The 24,851-nt window shown below is 40.3% G+C and overlaps 1 protein-coding gene across 6 annotated transcripts in view; it reads right to left on the reverse strand.

Annotated features, from left to right (window-relative positions):
• BMAL2 (basic helix-loop-helix ARNT like 2) overlaps window positions 1–24,851 on the reverse strand; it is an 88,262-nt gene that overhangs the window by 55,379 nt on the left and 8,032 nt on the right. For 3 of the 6 annotated variants that reach the window (XM_079935889.1, XM_079935888.1, XM_079935893.1), the window contains exon 2: window positions 16,858–16,973. The exons of 1 other annotated variant lie outside the window; for it this stretch is intronic. In XM_079935889.1, the coding sequence (XP_079792015.1) occupies window positions 16,858–16,973 (116 nt within the window). Of the gene's footprint in view, window positions 1–16,072; window positions 16,335–16,857; window positions 16,974–24,851 lie in introns of those variants that run through there. 2 more of the 6 variants (XM_079935891.1, XM_079935892.1) reach the window with 2 other exon arrangements.

Below are 24,851 nucleotides of genomic sequence, written 5' to 3' on the forward strand. Positions count from 1 at the left end.
TTGTCTCTTGTAACATTCTTTATTTTAAAGTCTATTTTATCTGATATGAGTATTGCTACTCCAGCTTTCTTTTGATTTCCATTTGCATGGAATATCTTTTTCCATCCCCTCACTTTCAGTCTGTATGTGTCCCTAGGTCTGAAGTGGGTCTCTTGTAGACAGCATATATATGGTTCTTGTTTTTGTACCCATTCAGCAAGCCTGTGTCGTTTGACTGGAGCATTTAATCCATTCACGTTTAAGGTAATTATCGATATGTATGTTCCTATTACCATTTTCTTAATTATTTTGGGTTTTTGTAGGTCCTTTTCTTCTCTTGTGTTTCCCACTTAGAGAAGTTCCTTTAGCATTTGTTGTAGAGCTGGTTTGGTGGTGCTGAATTCTCTTAGCTTTTGCTTGTCTGTAAAGCTTTTGATTTCTCCAGTGAATCTGAATGTGATTCTTGCAGAGTAGAGTAATCTTGGTTGTACGTTCCTCCCTTTCATCACTTTAAGTATATCATGCCACTCCCTTCTGGCTTGTAGAGTTTCTGCTGAGAAATCAGCTGTTATCCTTATGGGAGTTCCCTTGTATGTTATTTGTCGTTTTTCCCTTGCTGCTTTCAATAATTTTTCTTTGTCTTTAATTTTTGCCAATTTGATAAGTATGTGTCTCAGCGTGTTTCTCATTGGGTTTATCCCATATGGCACTCGCTGCACTTTCTGGACTTGAGTAGCTATTTCCTTTCCCGTGTTAGGGAAGTTTTCGACTATAATGTCTTCAAATATTTCTTCAGGTCCTTTCTCTCTCTCATCTCCTTCTGGGACCCCTATAATGCGAATGTTGTTGCATTTAATGTTGTCCCAGGGGTCTCTTACGCTGTCTTCATTTGTTTTCATTCTTTTTTCTTTTTTCTGTTCCGCAGCAGTGAATTCCACCATTCTGTCTTCCAGGTCACTCATCCATTCTTCTGCCTCAGTTATTTTGCTATTGATTCCTTCTAGTGTAGTTTTCATTTATTGTATTGATCATCTCTGTTTGTTTGTTCTTTAATTCTTCTAGGTCTTTGTTAAATATTTCTTGCATCTTCTCGATCTTTGCCTCCATTCTTTTTCTGAGGTCCTGGATCATGTTCACTATCCTTATTCTGAATTCTTTTTCTGGAAAGTTGCCTGTCTCCACTTCATTTAGTTGTTTTTCTGGGGTTTTATCTTGTTCCTTCATCTGGTACATAGCACTCTGCCTTTTCATCTTGTCTATCTTTCTATGAATGTGGTTTTTGTTCCACAGGCTGCAGGATTGTAGTTCCTCTTGCATCTGCTGTCTGCCCTCCATACAGGTACTTCTAAGGAATTCATGTTCCACTTCTTAACCTAGGTGTGGGTTCACAGAGAATTGTTTTGTTTTCATCCTTTAAACTACATATGTAATTTTTACAGTCCTCTGTAGGTATAATGGATCTCACCATAAAGAAGGGAGGAGAATAATTTTACCAATGATCGTTGGGAATGAAGTTTCTAATTTACTATATCCCAAGACTTTTAGGCCTGGATTCTCTTCATGGGACCAATTCGGGACCATCAGATACCACATGAGATTAATTACGGTTTCAGCCCCTAGGCTTCGTTCTAATGTATTTTGAATGGCAGAACACCATCTGTCTCCAGAGAAAAATGTGGGGAAATTTATGAGATTAAATAGCAGATCAAAAGGAAAAATTCACTATGTAATATTAGACCCCTCCCATTTCCCTCCCACCCCCCAACACAGACTCAAGCAGGCACACTCTTTCCCTCACATAAGTTCAAAACAGAAATAAAATGAAGATCCCTTTTTGCCTCTCATTCTAGAAGTCACGATCTCCACGTTTTAATCCTTCTTTCTTATTAACCTTGAAAATAAGAAATGGACTATCTTTAGGCAGGCAGAATAATATACTTCTTTTCATGAAATCAAATCTGAATCACCTAAGGGGCTTATTTTTATATTCCTTAATGGGTGGGGGAGTATTGCCCCATAATTAGCTATGTTCCATCATGAAGCTATGTCAGTAGAAGTGTATTCAAAACAGGGCTTTCTGTAAACAAAAGGAAAAGATGGGTTAATGGGACTACGTAGTTCTGGAAGAAAGGATCTGTTCCTTGGAAACAATTCATGTAGTGGATTTTTATTTGTTAGGTGACTCACAATTTAAAGAGTAAAGCTTTCTTTTTAACCTTCCAGTTTACTTTACTTTCAGCCGCCACATATACTTATGTAGAAGATGAGATCATGTGTTGAGAACTGAAATTTAACTCTGTTTTTATATAACTCATTTTGGAGGTATGATTTAACACTTTGGTATTGTCTTTCCTCGCCAAATTGGGTCACTTCTCAATGGCGAAAGTAATTTGTGTTATTTAACACTCGGTAAAATAATGCAGAATTTAGATTGAAAAAAGATACTGTGATTATCTTTTACAAAGGAAGTTTGTGGTTTTATCTAAAATGAGATCCACAGTAAATCTCGCTCCACTCTACGTGCATCTCCCTGGTGATGGTAATCAATCTAACAATATTTTAAAGTATTTAGTATCAAACTGCTCAAGCATGGAAATAAATTGTGGGATATGAGCTGCTGCTTAGAAGCCATAAGCAGGGGAGACCAAGTAGCCACGTGGCTTAGGCCCACAGTTACAAAGCGGTTCAACTTTAAAATCTGACATTATGCTTGAGAGAATATATTTACACACATACATATACATGTGCACACACATTTGATTCACAGAGGTGCAGTGGCAGGATGGAAAAAATATACTTCTTTAAAAACAAAAAATTTTGTCCCATTACCTAGTTTCCTTGCCAGTGTGCTGCATGTTAAAATTTAAATTATTCCATGAATAATTTTTGTTGTTAAAAACCATTTTTTCAATGTAAACATTTAAATTACTTCCTTAAAAAATGGAAGTGGCCTTTGCTTCTTACCCTCTGAGAGTCTATGCTCACAAAATCTTTTTAATCTGGTCTACACATGTAAGCTGAGGCACCTGGTGGTCTACTGTCTAGGATTCGATGCTTTCCCACTATAAACTGGTGGGGTTTTTTTCCTTTGGACAAGTCATTTAACATATCTGAGCCTGTTTCTTTAATACAGAAGTAATTTCCTGCAAACCTCATGGTTTCTTTTGGGAATCAAATAATGTATTTGAAATCTGTCTGAAAGCCAAAAGTTTAATGATGCTAAGTAACTAGTCCAGCGAAATTTGAGTCCAGTGTTTTTGTTTTGTTTTACTTTTTGTTTTCCAAAGGAAAAATTTTTTAAAATTGAAGTATAGCTGATAGAGGGACTTCCCTGGTGGTGCAGTGGTTAAGAATCCACCTGCCAATGCAGAGGACACAGGTTCAATACCTGGTCTGGGAAGATCACACATGCCGCGGAACAACTGAGCCCAGGTGCCACAACTACTGAGCCTGCACTCTAGAGCCCATGCGCCACAACTACTGAAGCCCACGGGCCCTAGAGCCCGAGCACCGCAACTACTGAGCCTGCGTGCTGCAACTACTGAAGCCCACGCACCTAAAGCCTGTGCTCCGCAACAAGAGAAGCCACCGCGGTGAGAAGCCTGTGCACCACAACGAAGAGTAGCCCCTGCTCGCCGCAACTAGAGAAAAGCCCGCGTGCAGCAACGAAGGCCCAATGCAGCCAAAAGTAAATTAAAAAAAAAAAGTACAGTTGATGTACAGTATTACATAAGTTACAGGTGTACAATACAGTGATTCACAATTTTTAAAGGTTATATTCCATCTCTAGTTATTATAAAATATTGGCAATACTCCCTGTGTTGTACAATATACCATTGTAGCTTATTTTATACATAATACTTTGTATCTCTAAATCCTCTACTCCTATAGTGCCCCTCCCCCCGCTCCCCTCTCCCTACTGGTAACCACTAGTTTGTTCTCTATATCTGTGAGTCTGCATTTTTTTAGGTTACATTCACTAGTTTGTTCTATTTTTTTGGTTCCACATAAGTGATATCATATGATATTTGTCTTTCTCTGTCTGACTTATTTCACTTAGCATAATACCCTCCAAGTCTATCCATGTTGCTGCAAATGGCAAAATTTCATTCTTTTTTATGGCTGAGTAGTAGTCCATTGTGTGTGTGTGTGTGTGTGTGTGTGTGTGTGTGTGTGTGTGTATCTTCTTTATCCATTCATCTCTTGATGGACATTTAGGTTGCTTCCGTATCTTGATAATTGTAAAGAATGCTTCTATGAACATTGGAGTGCATGTATCTTTTGGAATTAGTGTTTTCTGGTTTTTTCCAGATAAATACCCAGGAGTGGGGAATTCCCTGGCAGTCCAGTGGTTAGGACTCCATGCTCTTCACTGCCAAGGGCCCAGGTTCAATCCCTGGTTGGGGAACTAAAATCCCATAAACTGCATGGCACGGCCAAAAAAAAAAAAAAAACAAACCCAAGAGTGGAATTGCTGGTTCATATGATAGTTCGATTTTTAGCTTTTTGCAAAACCTCCATACTATATTCCACAGTGGCTGTACCAATTTACATTCCCACCAACAGTGTACAAGGGTTCCCTTTTCTCCCCATCCTTGGCAACACTTGTTACTTGTGGTAGTTTTAATGATAGCCATTCTGACAGGTGTGAGGTGATATCTCATTGTGGTTTTGATTTGCATTTCCCAGATGATTAGCAATGTTGAGCATCTTTCCATGTGCCTGTTGGCCATCTGCATGTCCTCTTCGGAAAAAATGTCTATTCAGTTCTTCTGCCAATTTTTTAATCTGGTTGTTTGTTTTTTATATGTTGAGTTGTATAAGCTATTTATATATGTTGAATATTAACCCCTTATCAGTCATATCATTTGCAAATATCTTCTCCCATTAAGTAGGTTGTCTTTTTGCTTTGTTGATGGTTTCCTTTGCTGGGCTAAAGCTTTTAAGTTTAACTAGGTCCCACTTGTTTATTTTTGCTTTTATTTTCTTTGCTTTCGGAGCCAGATCCAAAAAAACTGCTACAATTTATGTCAAAGAGTATTCTGCCTATGTTCTCTTATAGGAATTTTATGATTTCCAGTTTTACACTTAGGTCTTTAATCCATTTTGAGTTTATTTTTGTATATGATGTTAGAGAATGTTCTAATTTCTTTCTTTCTTTTTTTTTTTTTGCAGTACACGGGCCTCTCACTGTCATGGCCTCTGCCATTGCGGAGCACAGACTCCGGACACACAGGCTCAGCGGACATGGCTCATGGGCCCAGCTGCTCCGCAGCATGTGGGATCCTCCCGGACCAGGGCACGAACCCGTGTCCCCTGCATCAGCAGGCGGACTCTCAACCACTGCACCACCAGGGGAGCCCTAATTTCATTCTTTTACAAGTAGCTGTCCAGTTTTCCCAGTACCACTTATTGAAGAGACTGTCTTTTCTCCATTGTATATTCTTGCTTCCTTTGTCATAGATTTACAATAAGTGTGTGGGTTTATTTCTGGGCTCTCTTTTCTGTTCCAATGATCTATGTGTCTGTTTTTGTACCAGTGCCATACTATTTTGAATACTGTAGCTTTGTAGTATAGTGTGAAGACAGGGAGTGTGATTTCTCCACCTCTGTTCTCTTTTCTAAAGACTGTTTTGGCTATTCGAAGTCTTTTGTGTCTCCATACAAACTTTAAAATTATTTGTTCTAGTTCTGTGAAAAAAGCCACTGATATTTTGATAGGGATTACACTGAACCTGCAGCCTGTCTTGGGTAGTATGGTCATTTTAATAATATTAATTATTCCAATCCAAGAACATGGTATAGCTTTCTGTTTGTGTCATCTTCAATTTCTTTCATCAGTGTCTTATAGTTTTCTGAGTACAGATCTTTTACCTCTTAGGTAGGTTTATTCTTAGATATTTTATTCTTTTTGATGCAATGATAAATGGGATTGTTTCCTTCATTTCTCCAATACTTTATTAGTGTATAGAAATGCAACATTTCTGTACATTAATTTTGTATCCTGAAACTTTACCAAATTCATTGATGAGCTCTAGTAGTTTTCTGATGGCATCTTTAGGATTTTCTATGTGTAGTAGGATGTCATCTGCAAAGAGTGACAGTTTTACTTCTTCTTTTCCAATCTGGATGACTTTTATTTCTTTTTCTTGTCTGATTTTGTAGCTAGGACTTCCAGTACTATATTGAATAAAAGTGGTGAGAGTGGGCATCCTTGTCTTGTTCCTGATCTTAGAGAAACTGCTTTCAGCTTTTCACCACTGAGGATGATGTTAGCTATGGGTTTGTCATATACGGCCTTTATTATGTTGAGGTATGTTTCCTCTATGCCCACTTTCCTGAGAGGTTTTTTTTTTTTTTATCATAAATGGGTGTTGAATTTTGTCAAAAGCTTTTTCTATATCTATTGAGATGTTCATACAGTTTTTAATTCTTCAATTTGTTAATGTGGTATATCACACTGATTGATTTGTGAATATTAAAAAATTCTTGCATCCCTGGGATAAATCCCACTTGATCATTGTGTATGATTCTTTTAATCTATTGTTGGATTCAGTTTGCTAGTATTTTGTTGAGGATTTTTGTATCTATGTTCATCAGTTGATATGGACCTGCAATTTTCTTTTTTTGTGATAACTTTTTCTGCTTTTGGTATCAGGGTGATGCTGGCCTCACAGAATAAGTTCAAGAGTGTTCCTTCCTCTACAACTTTTTGGAATAGTTTGAGAAGGACAGATGTTAACTCTTCTCTGAATGTTTGGTAGAATCCACCTGTGAAGCCACCTGGTCCTGGACTTTTGTTTTTTGGGAGTTTTAAAATTACTGATTCAATTTCAGTAATGGTAATTGGTCTGTTCATATTTTCTATTTCCTTTTGGTTCAGTCTTGGGAAATTTGCACCTTTCTAAGAATTTGTCCATTTCTTCTAGGTTGTCCATTTTATTGACATAGAGTTGTTCTTAGCAGTCTCTTATGATCCTTGGTATTTCTGTGGTGTCAGTTGTAACTTCTCCTTTTTCATTTCTGATTTTGTTGATTTGGGCCCTCTCCCTTTTTTTCTAGATGAATCTGGTTAAAGGTTTATCAATTTTGTTATATCTTCAAAGAAACAGCTTTTAGTTCCATTGATCTTTTCTGTATTTGTCCCTACTTCATTTATTTCCGCTCTGATCTTTATGATTTCTTTCCTTCTATTAATTTTGGGTTTTGTTTCTTCTTCTTTCTCTAGTTGCTTTAGGTGTCAGGTTAGGTTGTTTATTTAAGATTTTTCTTCTTTCCTGAGGTAGGCTTGTATCACTATAAACTTCCCTCTTAGAACTACTTTTGCTGCATCCCCTAGGTTTTAGATTGTCATGTGTTTGTTTTCATTTGTCTCCTCTTTGATTTCTTCAGTGATCCCTTGGTTGTTTAGTAGCATATTGTTTAGCCTCCAAATGTTTGTGTTTTTGTAATTTTTTTCTTGTAGTTGATTTCTAGTCTCATAGCATTGTGACCAGAAAAGATGCCTGATGTGATTTCAATTTTCTTAAATTTACTGAGGCTTGTTTTGTGGCCTAGCATGTGATCTATCCTGGAGAATGTTCCATGTGCACTTGAAAAGAATGTGTATTCTGCTGCTTTCAGATGCAATGCTCTCCCTATATATAACAATTAAGTCCATCTGGTCTGATGTGTCATTTAAGGTCAGAGTTTCCTTATTAATTTTCCATCTGGATGATCTGTCCATTGATGTAAGTGGGGTGTTAAAGCCCCCTACTATTATTGTGTTACTGCCAATTTCTCCTTTTAGGTCCATTAATATTTGCCTTATATATTTAGGTGCTCCTATGTTAGGCACATATATATTTACAATTGTTATATCTTCCTCTTGATCGATCACTTGATAATTATGTAGTGCCCTTCTTTGTCTCTTTTAACAGTCTTTGTTTTAAAGTTTATTTTGCCTGATATAAATATTGCTACTCCACCTTTCCTTTGATTTCCATTTGCACAGAATACCTTTCTCCATTCCCTCACCTTCAGTCTGTGTGTGTCTTTAGAATCAAATTGAGTCTCTTGTAGGCAGCATATATACAGGTCTTTTTTGGTATTCATTTAGCCACTCTATGTCTTTTGACTGCAGCATATAATCCATTTACATTTAAGGTAATTATTGATATCTATGTTCTTACTGCTATTTGGTTAATTGTTTTGGGGTTGTTTTGTAGGTCTTTCTTTCCCTTCTTTTGTTCTCTTCTCTTGTGATGATGACTATCTTTAGTGTTATGTTTGGATTCATTTTCCTTTTTTTGTGTGTATATTAAAGATTTTTGATTTGTGGTTACCATGAGGTTTTTATATAGCTATTGATCTATCTATCTATCTATCTGTCTATCTACCTATCTATGGTTGTTTTAAGTTGCGGGTCTCTTAATTAAAATGCATTTTAACAACCCTGCATTTGTACTCTCCTCCCCTCATAATTAGTGTTTTTGATATCACATTTTACATCTAATTGTTTTGTGTATCCCTTAACTGCTTATTGTGGATATAGATGATTTTACTACTTTTGTCTTTTAACCTTCCTACAAGCTTTGTGTGTGGATGATTTCTTACCTTTACTGTGTGTTTGCTGTTACTGCTGAGCTTTTCATTTCGTAATTTTCTTGTTTCTAGTTGTGGCCTTTTCTTTTTCACTCAGAGAAATTCCTTCAACATTTTTTGTAAAGCTAGCTTGGTGGTGCTGAACTCTCTTAGCTTTTGTCTGTAAAGCTTTCAATCTCTCCATCCAATCTGAATGAGAGACTTGCTGGGTAGAATATTCTTGGTTTAGGTTTTTCCCTTTCATCACTGTAGATATATCATGCCACTCCTTTATGGTCTGCAGAGTTTCTATTGAAAAGTCAGCTGAAAGTCTTATGGGAGTTCCCTTGTATGCTATTGCTCTTCCCTTGCTGTTTGTAATATTCTCTTTATCTTTAATTTTTATCATTTTAATTACAGTATATCTTGGTTTGTTCCTCTTTGGGTTAATCCTGTATGGGACTCTCTGTACTTCCTGGACTTGGGTGACTGTTCCCTTTCCCAGGTTAGGGAATTTTTCAGCTATTATTTCTTCAAATATGTTCTCAGCCACTTTCTCTCTCTTCTCCTTCTGGGACCCCTATAATGTGAATATTAGTGCACTTGATGTTGTCCCAGAGGCCTCTTAAACTGTCATTTCTTTTCATTCAAAAAAAGTCCATTGTTGATGAACCACTGCAGATGCTTAAGGTGTCAGTCAAGAAAAGGAACTGAGTTACATGTCTTTGAATCTTTTTTTAATTAAAAAATGTTAAACTTTTAATTTTGAAATAATTTCAGACTTGTAAAAATAATACAAAGAATTCCCATATACCCTTCAGTCAGATTCCCCAAATGGTAATGTCTTACTTAACTCCAGTCTAATTATCAAGACCAGGATATTAACACCGATGTAGTATTATTATTTAATTTATACACCTTATTCAAATTTTGCCAATTTTCCCCCTAATGTCCAGAATCCAATCCAGGATCACATGATACATTTAAGTGTCTATTATTTGTCCTCAGTTTTCTTTAAACATCTGGTTTTCTTTCATCTTTTTTGAGATTTTTGAAGGGTACTGGGCAGGTATTGTATAGACTGTCTTTCAGTTTAACTCTTTCTGTTATTCCCTCATGACTAAATTCAGGTTATGCACTTTTTTCAAGAATACCACAGAATTGGTTTCTGTGTCCTTCTCAGTACTAAATGCTTTCACTTTAAATTTAATTGCTTCTGGTGCTTTTTGTTGCCTCATTAAGATCCTCTTCTTCAGGATGCCAAATGGTGTTCAGCTCATGGAATCCACAGAAGAAGAAGGCAGGGGAAAGATTTATGAGATCCTCTAATTAGGCTGTAAGCTCCATCACTGGAAAGCTTTCAGAATCATGTCATTTTTTAGCTCCAAATCTTAGCACAGGGGCTGACATATGGTGTTTAGGGTTTGCTGAAGGAATGAATCACATTTCATTTCATTACCCCCAGACATTCAAAAGAGAATCTGAAAGAGGTGTAAAATCAGGATTTCCAGATTCATGTATTTGGGCTGCTGGGATGATGAAATTCCCAGAATAAGGAATATGCAAATCCCCACTGTACCTACTTCACGAACAAGGAGGCCTACTCCCTACCATTACTTCATTTTTACTATTTTTCTTTCACAAAAGGAAAAATATACCTGATTGTCCACTGGAAAAAAAAAAAAGGCACTGTGTGGCATGAGATTTGGCAATCGGAAGTAGCTCTCTGGAATAACAAGCAGTAGTTGTTTCACAGGTTTGTGCTAATGCATTACAATGGAAACCAAATACTGTTTCTCACCACTGACAAATTACTGTAAGATGCTTAGTCAATAATAAAAATGCAGTACTATTCAAGAAAAATACCAACTTGCTATATATATAGAAATTATGAAAAAGCTTTTGCTCAGCAGAGATTAAAAACACAGTATTATTCCACAATATTTTTTAAGAATTTAACCCAGGTGGACAATATGTCTAAAAGGGTTAAGATTTAGTACCTGCCCTTAAGAAGCTTATGATCCTGTATATGTTTGTGCATATGCAGGGGAACAGACATAGAAATCAAATACTGAATGCAATTAGACCTAGATGGAGACACAGGTTTGTGAGTTTATGCTGCCAGAACACAGAAGGAAGGGCACTTAATTCTGTTTTGGGAAAGGAGTAACATTTGAAAGCATTTTCTGGATGGGTATTTCAGACTAAGAGAACACCATGAACAGGAGGTGAAACAAATGCATTTAGTATAATCCTATGCTATCATTAAAAATGACGTTTGGGTAATGAATCCAGAAAACATATCAAAGTCAGGCGTTAGAAAATGCATCTGCTGATATGACTCTGATCAGTAAAATTGGACTTTTTCAAAACAAACTTTACCTTCTCACACATGAACCTAAATGCACACTAAATTGACAGAACATCTATCAGACCAGAAACCAGATACCTAATCATCATGCACCATCCAGAAATGCAGCTTCCCAGGAAAATTCAAAATAGGGATGAGGTTTAGATTCACTGATATTTTGGACTTCCCTGGTGGTGCAGTGGTTAAGAATTCTCCTGCCAATGCAGGAGACACGGGTTTGATCCCTAGTCCAAGAAGATCCCACATTCCGCGGAGCAACGAAGCCCGTGCACCACAACTACTGAGCCTGTGCTCTAGAGCCCATGAGCCACAACTACTGATCCTGCGTGCCACAACTACTGAAGCCCACGCGCCTAGAACCCGAGCTCCGCAACAAGAGAAGCCACTGCAATGAGAAGCTGCGCACCACAATGAAGAGTAGCCCCTGCTCGCCGCAACTAGAGAAAGCCCATGCACAGCAAAGAAGACCCACTGCAGCCAAAAATAAATAAATAAAATAAGTTTATTTCAAAAATGTATATAAAAAAAGGATTCATTGATATTTCATGCAAGTCCATCAAGATTTATTTATCCATGAATCCTTACTACACTTGGAAAAGGCAGGCAAGTGTGTCCCCCATGACCACCTTTCCTGAATTCCAATCCAAACAGCCATACAAACCCTGAAGAAAAGCAGATATTTAGCCAGACTGGTCTTAACTGAAGCCAGCAGAGTATCTTGCTCAAAATGGGGGTTCATAGTGGGTGTTGAGATCCAAGAGCCTAATTAGGTAATTTTCCAAATTTCCATCCATTCTCTTCAACAGGACTTGTCAACAGAATCTTCACACTTCAAACACCCCTACTCTTTTTGAAGGGTACTCAATTTCAGACTCCAGTGCATGCCTTCCTATTCTGGAAGAATTGCACCTGTGATAACCTGGTTCTTCCACCATCTCAGCCTCAGTCACCGTGGAAGAGGAGAAGAATCTGAACTTTGATTCAAAGGCAGGATTTCTACGTGGGTCTACCTACACGGAGAAAATGAAGGAAACCACGTGGACACCCAGACAAAGTCTTATGAGGGAGACACTTTGCACTCACTAATAAATTAGCATCCTGTTTTTACATGTCAAAAAAATGACATTTAACGTCTCTCCCTATGATACCAGCCTGTGTCACTGGTCTCCCTCTTCTGCTCGTTGAAAAGTGCAACACCTTTGGCAAGTGGGTGTGGCTTGGAGGAAGACGTTTCAGGGGCTGATAGAAGTTATATTCTAGGAAGCACTTATTTTCTTGTAGCACCATCCAGTTGCTGCATTTGAAGAACACTCTACTTGGTATTTGCCCTGTTATTTAATCTAAAGTCAGAGGGTCTGGAATTTTATTTTATTTTAATTTTGGTCTTATTTATACATGTTTAATTCACATGCACTCTTTTCCTTTTTTTTTGAAATAGAAAAACTTTTAATGACGTATAGCTGATTTACAATACTGTGGCAATCTCTGCTGTAGAGCAAAGCGACTCAGTTGTACACAGAGACATTCTTTTTTAATATTCTTGTCCATTATGGTTTATCACAGGTATTGTATACAGTTCCCTGTGCTGTACATTAGGACCTTGTTTTTTATTCATTCTGAATGTAACAGTTTGCATCCACCAACCCCAAACTCCCAGTCCACCCCTCTCCATCCCCTCCTCTTCCCTGGCAACCACAAGTCTGCTCTCTATGTCCACGAGTCTGTTTGTGTTTTGTAGATGTGTTCATTTGTGCCATATTTTAGGTTCCACATATAAGTGATATCATATATTTGCCTTTCTCTTTCTGACTTACTTAACTCTGTATGATAATCTCTAGTTGCATCCATGTTGCTGCAAATGGCATTATTTTGTTCTTTTTTATGGCTGAGTAGTATTCCATTGCATATATGTACCACATCTTCTTTATCCATTCACCTGTCAATGGACATTTAGGTTGTTTTCATGTTTTGGCTATTGTGAACAGTGCTGCTATGAACAGAGGGGTGCATGTATCTTTTTGAATTATAGTTTTGTCTGGGTATATTCCCAGGAGTGGGATTGCTGTATCATACGGTAATTCTGTTTTTAGTTTTCTGAGGAACCTCCATACTGTTCTCCATAATGGTTGTACCAACTTACATTCCCACCGACAGTGTAGGAGGGTTCCCTTTTCTCCACACAGAGGGTCTGGAATTTTAACCTGACCTGTGGACCAGAGAGGTTGAAAGTGCTTTACTCTTGGTTGATACTCACGTTGCCCTTCTGCCTGGGAGTCTGTCTGGTCCCTTTCCATAAACATTTTTTTTCCAACGCTTACAGCTCTTCAGTAGAAACTTGTTACATGCATCATCATTTGTGAAGTTGGAGAGTCACAGCTTCAGCTATTTGACAGGCTTCCCACAGTGAAGGCTTTGATCTCTAACACTCAGGAAATCTCGCAGCAAGCGGCTCTCCCATCTCTCCTTTCCTGCTGTACCGCCTCACACAGGGCTCTGAGGAGCACACTCCTTCTCAGGTGATGGGCACTCCCTACTTGGTCTGTTAATAGGCAATGTGAGGCAGAAATAAGAGGACATAATTTTAACTTTGTCTTAGCACCCATTTGGATGCTGTTATGGAGTGAATGTGTCCCACAAAATTCATATAAAATCTAATCCCCAATGTGATTATGTTTGGAGGTGGGGTCTTTGGGAGGTAATTAGATCCTGAGAGTGGAGTCCTCAAGAATGGGATTAGTGCCTTATCAGAAGAGGCCAGAGAGCTGGCTGTCTTTCTGTCACATGAGGCTACACCAAGAAGCTGGCCAGCTGCACCATCAGAGCACTCTCTCCAGAACCCAACCACACTGAAACCCTGATCTCAGACTTCCAGCCTGCAGAACCATGAGAAATAAATATCTGTTGTTGACAAAAAATAAAATAATGTTTATGGGTTTTATAACTATGGAAAATGTTTATGTAACATTTAGTTTAAAAAGCAGGATGGGGGGTTTCCCTGGTGGCGCAGTGGTTGAGAGTCCGCCTGCCGATGCAGGGGACACGGGTTCGTACTCCGGTCCGGGAAGATCCCACATGCCGCGGAGCGGCTGGGCCTGTGAGCCATGGCCGCTGAGCCTGCGCGTCCGGAGCCTGTGCTCCGCAACGGGAGAGGCCACAACAGTGAGAGGCCCGAGTACCGCAAAAAAAAAAAAAAAAAAGCAGGATGAAAGACTACATAATATCAAGAAACTAAGATAATGTATTTTCAGGGAGAAAAAAATCTAGAAAGAAACACAGTGAAATGTTGCCAAGTGCTTTGTCTGAGTGGCCAATTAAAGCTTTTCTTCCTTTTTACTTTTCTGTATTGTTCTAAAATTTTACAAGTGTCATGTCTTACTTTTGTAAGACATACCTACAGTTCAGAAAGAAAAAAGAATATATATGAACTATTAGGGAATAGCAAGTAGATCCGTATGGCTGCATACAGTGTGAAACATTAGGAAATCAAGCTGGAAACACAGACTGAGCTAGTTGGTGGAGGGCCCTGGATGTCCTACTGCGGAGTCTGAGCTTGATTTCCAGGTAGCAGGGAGCTAGTGAAGTTACCTAGCACTGCATTTCAGCCCCCTTTGTTTCTTGGCCAATCAGCACGAAGGCAGAGGGCACATTTGTTCTCTCTTCTAGGAACTAGTCTTCCCATCATAAGCTACAACTTTTATCCTAATGCATTCCACCTTTGTCCAACCTGAACGGCTCACTTCTTACCTGGGTCCCTATTTATTTCTGTAATGAAGATTGTACTCAGAGCTGTTCACTGAACCCTTTCCGGCTTGGCTGGGAAAATAAGGCTTTGCTGCCAAGCATGAGCAGGGAAAGCCAAAGATCCTTCCACACGGGGATCAGGGTCCCACCTAAGGATCAACCACCACTTATCTCAGATACAGTATCAGAGCATCACAGAAGGAGCCACCTCTCCTGCGTAGGCTGGAGGAGGAAATGTTATACTCTTGGCCTTGACTTCAAACGTAGCAAGATGTCTAAAAGCTGGAGAACCAAAGCAGAGAAAATAGGTGGTTTTACTTGCCCAAGGCCAGTCACTAGCCGGGGAAGTATGCAGAAAGTCAAAAGAACAATGAATAAGTGATGCCTACAACATCCTACAATTGACCGCTGAACAACACAGGTTTGAACTGCACAGGTCCACTTATACAAGGAGTTCTTTCACTAAATACGTACTAGGGTACTACACAGTTGGCAGTTGGTTGAATGTATGGATGTGGAACCATGGATACAGAGAGCTGACTGTAAAGCTATACAAGGATTTTTGACTGCATGGAGGGTAGGGCACCACAATCCCTGCTGTTGTTCAAGGGACAACTGTAGTAAAATAGTGCATTATAGAGTACAGGCTGGTAGGAAAGCAAGAGACACCAAAAAGGAGCTGAAAGAACAGGCAGGTGGCTGGAATGTTTGTGTAAGTGGCAGAGTCATAAAAATACAAGACCATGGTAGCAGGGAGAAGTTCAGACTTGGGGATTCAGAGGTAAAGCATCTGCAGCTGATTCAAGGGCCAAGTAAGAGGTGCCCAGGGGGCACTGCAGTGCAGTGACGATGGGGTATTCTGGGGAAGAGAAGAAAGACCAAAGTCATCCAGGATGACATCAGGGGATGGGCAGGAGAGGAAGATGTCTAAGAACACAAGGGGCAGCATCCTGGAGGTGGGTAGATGATTAAAATAAGGATAGAAGAGGGGTGAATAAACAGAAAACCTAAGTGAAGGTACAGGCACACCTCGTTTTACTGCACTTTGCAGATATTGTGCTTTTTACAAATTGAAGGTTTGTGACAACCCTGCATAGTGCAAGTCTATTGACACCATTTTCCCAACAGCTCACTTCATGTCCCTGCATCACACTGTGGTAATTCTCGCCATATTTCAAACTTTTTCATCATTATTATATTTGCTACAGTGCTCTGTGATCAGTGATCTTTGATGTTGCTATTGCAAAAAGATTATGACTCACTGAAGGCTCAGACGATGGTTAGCATCATATTAGCAATAAAGTATTTCAAAATTAAGGTATGTACATTTTTTACACATACTGCTATTGCACAGATTATAGTATAGTATAGACATAACTTTTACATGCACTGGGAAACCAAAAAATTCCTGTGACGCACTTTAATGCAATATTAGCTTTATGGCAGTGGTCTGGAACCAAACCAGCAGTATCTCCAAGGCATGCCTGTCATTAAGTGACAAAGGGGAATAACGTCTGGAAGAGGCAGTGAAGCTGAAATAAATGCCAACCTCACTTCCTAGTTCTGAAATATAGGAGAGAGTGATTAGCTTCCACAACCCCACTATGATCATTCCTTCAAATTTAGGTTGACCACATTACAGATCACCTGAGAATTACTGAAGTGAGAAAAGAAACGTTTTTCCCCCTATCAAACTGACTTATCCTAATAAATTATTGTACCCAAAAAGGAGTCTTGAAGAAGGGGAAGAGGTGAGAAGAGAGACACTCTCACAGTTTCATATACTTCTGGTGGGAATGAAAACTGGCATAACCTTTCTAAAATGCAATTTGGAAAACTGTATCAAGGGACACAAAGATACTTACATCCTTTGACCCAGAATTCTATTTCTTTGAGTTTATCCTAAAAATATTAAAGATGTACATACAAATGAACTAAAATATTTCAACAGTGTAAACCTAACAACAACCTAAAGGTATCAACAAACAAGGAAACAACTAAAACACTAGGCTGCAACCATGTGATGGACCGCTCTGCAGCTTTTAAATACAATGTTTTCCAATTATTTATGAAAGAGTAAATGCTATATGAAACATTAAATTTTGTACGTTTCTTTACTGTTTAAAAATACAGTATATTAATATAAGATTTAAGGTACACTAAGGCCAACAGATCAGGAGACAAAAAGGTAGACTGCTACTCACGGTTCCCAGGAGGAGGAGGCATGCCAGGCCACATGGGGCCACAAGGGAAAGCACCAGGGCCAGTCAGGAGGCAGAGGGAGAGGGGCATCTGTGGGTAAGAGTCTCTACTGTGGTTTCTGTGGGAAGGAATGGGCAAGACAGGCTGAGCAGGTTTAGTTTGGGCTAGTTTGAATGATTTCAGCAGCCTGTGGGGCATCGGGGCTGTCCCTCGTTGTCTGGTACCTGGCCCAGGGGCAATTAGGACAGGCAGACAGTAGCCCAGAGTGTGAGATCCCAATGAAGGAGGTGGCCGGGGTGTGGGCTCTGGATTGGCTGGTGTGGTGTTTGACAAGCGCACTCACAGGGCAAGTTGTTTACTCTCAGTGGGCGGATCCTGGGAGGGGCAGTCCCTCCCGAATCAGCAGGGTCCCACATGTGAAAACATCAGAATACAGAAAATAAAGAACATGGTGAATGCATTTATTTTCCTTAATTTAAAATTATTTGAAAATAAAAATTTTCAAATTTTCTACAACACATACTATTTTTTTAATTTAGAAAAAATAAACATTCCCCCCAAAGTTTTGTGTTATGCACAAGCCTTGGGCATTTTTTTGAAAGGATAAATTTATACCACTATTTGAAGAGTCATGTATGCGGCCCTTCTTATATTGTTTTTTTGTTTTTGTGTTTGTTTTTTACATCTTTATTGGAGTATAATTGCTTTACAATCGTGTGTTAGTTTCTGCTTTATAACGAAGTGAATCAGTTATACATATACATATGTTCCCATATCTCTTCCCTCTTGCGTCTCCCTCCCACCCTCCCTATCCCACCCCTCTAGGTGGTCACAAAGCACCAAGATGATCTCCCTGTGCTATGCGGCTACTTCCCACTAGCTATCTATTTTACGTTTGGTAGTGTATATATGTCCATGCCGCTCTCTCTTATATTGTTTTTTAAAGCCAAAGAGCAAATACAGACTGCTGACACCATGAACTTGTTGTTGCTGAAGATGTGAGCACACACTGAGCCACTTTCATGGCACATCTTAATGTTTTCCTATGAGAAGCGACAGGGAGTTTCTAATCAAATGCACACGAGTCCAGACTGACCCTTGTCCTAAACTGTGTGTGAAAGAGAGGTCTGTTGGCGAAGTATTTAAGGAAGAGTCAAGAAGAAATTTTCCACAAGCGTTACCTGCCTATAGAGGATTCCCTTTGTTGAGGAGGCAGGGAGAGTAGGTAACTGTTCTGATTTCTGAAAGTGGCAGCCACGCTGGATAACCGACTGAAAGCACCCATCAGGTACAATGTTTAATGCTCTGGAAAGAACTGTGACACCACAGAGTCCATAAAAGGCTGTTGTCTGTGGCAGGCAATAGCCACAGTCTGCCCAAAGCACAGCTTCTTCATGGGGAGTGACGAAGTAACCTGACAGCCTGTACTGATTTCTGACGATTCTCCTAAGGGAAGAACCTCCTGACTGCATGGCCTTCATGGAGCCCAGCTCAAGTTCAGCCCCCACTGCAGTAACACTGCTTCCCACACGTGAGCAGCGAACCAGGCACAGCCAAGAGCACTTCTGTCCAAGCTTCCCCACCTCATTGTGTGGCTCCAGGTGAGTGGTTGACCCTCTCTGTGGAGTCCTCATCTGTAAAATTAGAGGTTATGATGCCGACTAGAGTTCCCTTGCAGAGCTTTGATACGAAAAAAAATGAGATAAATGTTGAAGCCTCTTGGAATCTATGAAGTTTTGCTGGACAGATAGTAGGTAGGACATTAATTACTTATCTGAATTGGGTATAATGGGCTTATGGCCACGCAAAAGATCTAAATGGATACCGATGTGCACCTCTCTCTACCCTCACACAAACGGTCAGATTGAATGATGATGTAACTGTTAAAGATGACTGAGGTCTGAGTCAAATTAAGGGGCAGCTACAGAGCTAGATTAAACCAGAAGTATAGTATCAGATAATTCAGATCTCCGCATGAAAATCCTCATATAATCATTAAACAAGAAATCTCTCCCGCCGCTTCTGAAGAGGGTAATGTGAGACATTCATCAATAACCAAACACATAATTCAAAACTGTGATCGTTGCTGTGAAAAAAGCAGCACGCTACTCAATATGCAGACCACCAGCAGTATGATCATTGCACAAGGGCTTTGACTACTGCATTTCACTGCTCAAAATTCAACTGTGGCTCCCCACTGAATTTTTTTTTAATTGAAGTATAGTTGACTTCCCACGTTATGTTAGTTTCAGGTGTACAGCTCCGCGCTGAAGTGTTTGTTTGATTATTTATTTTTTTGCGGTACGCGGGCCTCTTATTGCTGTGGCCTCTCCCATTGCGGAGCACAAGCTCCGGACGCGCAGGCTCAGCGGCCATGGCTCACGGGCCCAGCCGCTCTGCGGCATGTGGGATCTTCCCGGACCAGGGCACGAACCCGTGTCCCCTGCATCGGCAGGCGGACTCTCAACCACCACGCCACCAGGGAAGCCCCCCGCTGAATTTAAGATGACATGAAGTACAAAGTTTTTCAGCCTCCCTACGAGCCTCACCGCATGCCGCTCTCTTACTCGTGACCCAGGCAACAGGCACAAAGCACTAAGTGACAGTCCCCAGCCATGTCATGTTCCCCCCTGGCTCTGCTTCTCTAGGCATGTTTATGCCTGGAATGCCCTGTCCCCAAATCAGGTTAACATAAACTTACTTGTCAAGACATGTTATCTCCACAAGAAGCCCTCTCTGACCACTGCCCCCCAAACCTGCCACCTAACTGGGGCCCCTCCTATGTAATCCAGTAGCACCTTGTAATTGATACCATCATTGAGCTGATCCCACTTCACTGTAATTATCTTGTCACTAGTCAGTCTCTCTCACCAGACACAGCTCCTTGAGGGCAGGGACCATGTTTGTATTCCCAGCTTAAAACAATCCCTGACACACCACCCACACTCAATAATTGAGGAAATGACGGATTATTCAATTAACTAGTATTAGGTCAATTCCTTACCTATTTGGAAAATATTAGATCTCTATTTCCCGCTATTTACCAAAATAAATTTGTGCTGGATGAATGAGTTAAATGTAGGAAAATAAAATCATAAAAGTATAAAGAAAAAAATATGTGACTGTTTACATAACCTTAAAGTGAGGACTTTCAAAGTATGAGGCCAAAGGTAAAAACCACAAAAGAAATGATTACATTAAAAAGTTAAAATTTCTACATATCAAAAACCACCATAAAATTAAGACATGAAAAAACCAGGAAAAGGTTTCCCCAAGCCCTTCCCTCCACCCCAATCCCAGGCAAACAGTGACTTGCTTTTAGTTTTTTAACCATTTGTTTGCATTTTCTAGATTTTATATAAATAGAATCATATGACATACCCTTTTGAGTCTGGCCTCTTTCCCTCATAATGATTTTGAGATTCATCCACGTTGTTGTGCGGTTTTATTGCCAATTTGTTTCCCCTTGGGTGGGTATCATATTTTGTGTATCCACGGAATTCATTTGTTGATGACCATTTGGCTTATTTCCAATTTTTGGCTATTGTAAATAAGGCTGCTTCAAATATTCATGTACCAGTCTCTGCTTAGACAAATGTTTTCCTTTATCTTGGGTAAATACTTAGACACAGAACATGGGTTGCAAGGTAGGTACATGTTTACATTTTGGGGAAACTGCCACACTGTGTCCCTAAGCGTTTATGCCATTCCACGTTTCCACTAGCAGTATCTCAGAGTTCCAGCTGCTCCATCCTCACCAACAACTGGCATTGTCAGCCTTTTTAACTTTATTCATTCTAATGAATGGGTTGTGCGATGGATTACATAGTAATCCATGTAATTTTAAGATGTTTTTATTAGTTGAAAAGGTTACTTCTTGGAAAGCCAAAAAGTCTCTCTGTAATTTCTATCCAACATCCCTATGTCTGATGAGTCTAATAAGTTTCAATTCAGTTGCAAGTACTTGCATACTTACTACTGTGCAAGGCACTGGGCCTTCACTTTAAACTGTTGATTCGGGCTTCCCTGGTGACGCAGTGGTTGAGAACCTGCCTGCCAATGCAGGGACGCGGGTTCGAGCCCTGGTCTGGGAAGATCCCACATGCCGCGGAGCAACTGGGCCCGTGAGACACAGCTACTGAGCCTGCGCGTCTGGAGCCCGTGCTCCGCAACGAGAGGCCGCGACAGTGAGAGGCCCGCGCGCCGCGATGAAGAGTGGCTCCCGCTCACCACAACTAGAGAAAGCCCTCGGACAGAAACGATGACCCAACGCAGCCAAAAATAAATAAATAAAATGTAAACTGTTGATTCATTCATGTAATTTTAGAACTGTAACTAACATTAGAGATGGTCTAGTATAGCTCCTTCTTCTTCCAAGAAAGAAACAGAATTCCATAGTTGATTAAGTTCCTTGCCCTTTATCATACAGCCAGACATTGATGGAGGAGGGACTGCTATGTAAGTCTCCTGATTCCCAGGTAGGGATTTTCTCAAGTAAACCCAAATCTGTCTTTTCTACGGGCTGCTGTTAAGTCACATCTTTACCATTTCATACGTCTGCATTTTGTTTTACACTGAGGTGCTGGCCCTTTTTTTGTTGTTAAGTTTAATCTTCTTTGGTATCACCCTATAAACATCTTTTTGGATTCAGAATCTGTCTACCAGATTGACTAAGCCTCCTTAAAATACGCCATCTGCAAAAGTGACCAGCATGACATTTACATTTTCAAACCAAATGTCCGGCTGGCATGTTTAACAGCAACAACAAAAAGCCAAAGAGGGAAGAGTAGGGAATTATTCACTGTGACCAAATACAGCATAGACAAAGCGAGAGCTCAAGTCAGAGTCACAGAGGTAAGCCAAAGGTTGACACTAGGGAAGAGATGTGAATGGTCAGAGTGGACTCAAACAATCACTCAGCCATAGGAGAAAGGATCCACTTTGGGTTGGGGAAAGCAGTCTGGGAGTACGACAGTGAACAATGCAAGGGTGTCAGAGAGCCTCAGGGATTAAGTGGTGTTCGCTGCATGGACTATGTTGGGTCTCCTGGCTTAAAATGGGCCAGAGGGCAATCTGGTTTCCTATATGACACATCCCTGCTACTAGTAAGGAGGGGCCAGGGATCTCCCAGGCTTGCTCTGTGCAAAGGCATTTATATTCCAGAGCACGTGTGAGGTAACATGTGGATTTGCTTACATCATCCCCATCTGACTAGGTACTAAAAATGGCTTTAAAATAAGCAGGTGCCCTGGATCTCCTGCATGGCATATGCTAAGGCCCTCCATATCTGGTCATGAGGGCGCAGTGCTCAGGGTGGAACACAAACCAATTGCATGGGTGTGAATGGGAGGAGTAGGATACAGGAGGATAGGAAATTTATGGCTTCTAAACCTTAGAATGAGCTAAAAAGACAGTTCCCCAGTGTGCAGCACAACAGTACAACACAACAGGTAGAAAGGGCATGGGAGGAAAAGAGCTAGCCAAGTCCCCTATTGGCCTAGTCACCTGGTGAGTGGAACCTGTCAGCTGTGGCCCTTGGACATCCTGCATGTCGTGCCATCAGTACATACTCATCAAGCTCCTGTGAAGCAGACACCGTGCTGTAGGGGCTGAGAATATGATGGTGACCAGAGACCGCTCCTTCATGGAACTGGAAATCTGATCGATCCTCCTGTAATACCTGGGATTCTACCAGGTATTAACCAAAGGCTTGAGTGCTGCTGGTGGTGCGGTGAAATGGAAAAAAAGGACAAATTATTGGGAAAAGGCATCATTTACGCATTTCAATGAATAAAATCTGGAACGTGATCTTAAATGTTAAGGTTCACAGCCCACTCGCTTGCTGTATGACATTCAACGCCAAAGATGTTATTCCTATAGACTTTTAACAGTTCCTAAGTTCGTTCATTTGTTAACGAGTTGTTTCTCATCTGACAGAGTGGGGAAGTGGAAGATTCTCTTGGCTAATTCTTTATTTACTATTTGATTCAACTACTGTTTGATTGACCTATATTCAAAAGTACTGCCTTTTAAGTATCTGTTTTGATCTGGAAAAAAACAAACAACTTTTGCTCAAAAAGATAAAAATTACTATAAAATATAAAACCCTAAAAATATACACCTGATTTTCTTAATTTGCAATAAAAGATTAAGAGGAGGGAAAGGGAACAAAAGACGTTATCCTGTCCAATTCACTCACCTTACAGTTGAGGAAACTGAGGCTCAGAGTGTGAAACAAGATGCCCAGCTGTGTGTTACACTACAGTTTCAATAAAAGAAACAGAACTTAAATACAGTAGCCTCTTTTGGAGAAACAGTTCTCATGCATGTCCCACTCTCAATCACTACAGAAATTCAAAAACAAAAACAAAAACAAAAGCACTCAATGCCACTGGGGAAGGCAGTCCTCCCTCCCACGAGCTTTTAGCAAGCAAGCGGTGGGTAGCGCTTTTGGGGGAGGGAGTACACTACTGCAGTAATATACTGAGGAAAGCCATAAACACAGTGAGTCTGGATTGCAGTAAGACATTTTTTTCAAAGATGGAGAGTAGTGAGCTACTTTAATTCTCCAATATAGTCTTGAGAAAAAAAACGGATGAGAAGAGATTTTCGGCAGGAACATCAGTTAGGCAGCACTTCCTGCAGTAAACCAGACTGGTCAGGAGAGTGATAAGAAAGGGGATTAAGTCACCATGCTGGGCGAGATCACAGCTGCTGCTGCTGTCAGCATCCCCACTTCCACCACCACCACCAGTTAAATAATCTTGTGCTGAATCTTTACACGCCAGGCACCGTGACCTTTACATACCTTACTTCGTACAATCCTCACAACAGCCCTATGGCGATGGTTTAGCGTACAAGGAAACAGCCTCAGAGGAATGAAGTAACTTGCTGCCGCGGTCTTTTTGCCGTGTCAGCTTGGCTGGCTACAGTCCTCAATTCACTCAGTCAGATATGAATCTAAGTGTTGCTGTTGAAGGTATTTTGTAGATGTGATTAAACTCTATAATCAGTTGACATTAATAGGGGTGACTGTCCTAGATTAGGGACAGGGTTAGAGTAGGGCTAGGGTTATCTAGGGTTATCCTAGATGATATGGGTGGGCCTCATTTTATCAGTTGAAAGGCCTTAAAAACAGAGCTGAGGCTTCCCTGAAGAAGAAACTCTGCCTACAGACAGCTGCTTCGGCCTGTGCCTGAGAGCTCCAGCCTGCCTTTTCTGATGGCCCATCCTACGAATTCCAGGCTTGCCTGGTTTGCTCCCACATTTGCGTAAGCCAATTCCTTGTAATAAATCTCTTAATATACATATCTCCTACTGGTTCAGCTCCTCTGGTTGAACGCTGACTGGTACACATGCCAAAGATCACACAATTATTAGGTGAAAGAGTTCACATTCTTCCAAAGCCAAAAGTAGGCCAGTATTCCACACTCCCTCCCAACAGGAGTTCAGTTTTAGACATCAGAACATCACAGAAATGGTACCTCATCCAGAGGTCTAGCAGGCTTTGAAGAAGAGGATAAAAGCTCTGGAGGCCAGTCTGCCTGGGTTCAAATCCTGGTTCTGCTACTTACTATGCACACTTTACCTTGGGCAATGTACTTAAAATCTCTGTGTCTCAATTTCTTCCTCAGAAACATGGAACAATAATAGTACCAACTTTACAGATTTGCTGAAGATTCGTGAATCATACCATGTCAAGCATTTAGACAACTAGCACAGAGTAAATCCTCAATAAAGGTTAAGAATTATTCACTCTTTAGAAGAGCCAAAAAGTGAGAATGATCCATGCTAAGCTTTTGAAATGGGGCAAAGCGGGAAGAGAAACACCCAGAATGACTCGAAGGAAATCGGAGTCACGGGAAACCACGCAGTTATGATGCAGAATATAATCAGAGTGATATAAGCACCTAAGAATGCTTCCCTGACGACGACTGTTGCAGAAAAGGCCAATCTTCCAGAGGCATTATAACCTCATCCAGGATGGCAAAAGCAA

This window comes from Stenella coeruleoalba (genome assembly GCF_951394435.1).
Source record: "Stenella coeruleoalba genome assembly, chromosome: 11".
Taxonomy (NCBI): Eukaryota; Metazoa; Chordata; class Mammalia; order Artiodactyla; family Delphinidae; genus Stenella; species Stenella coeruleoalba.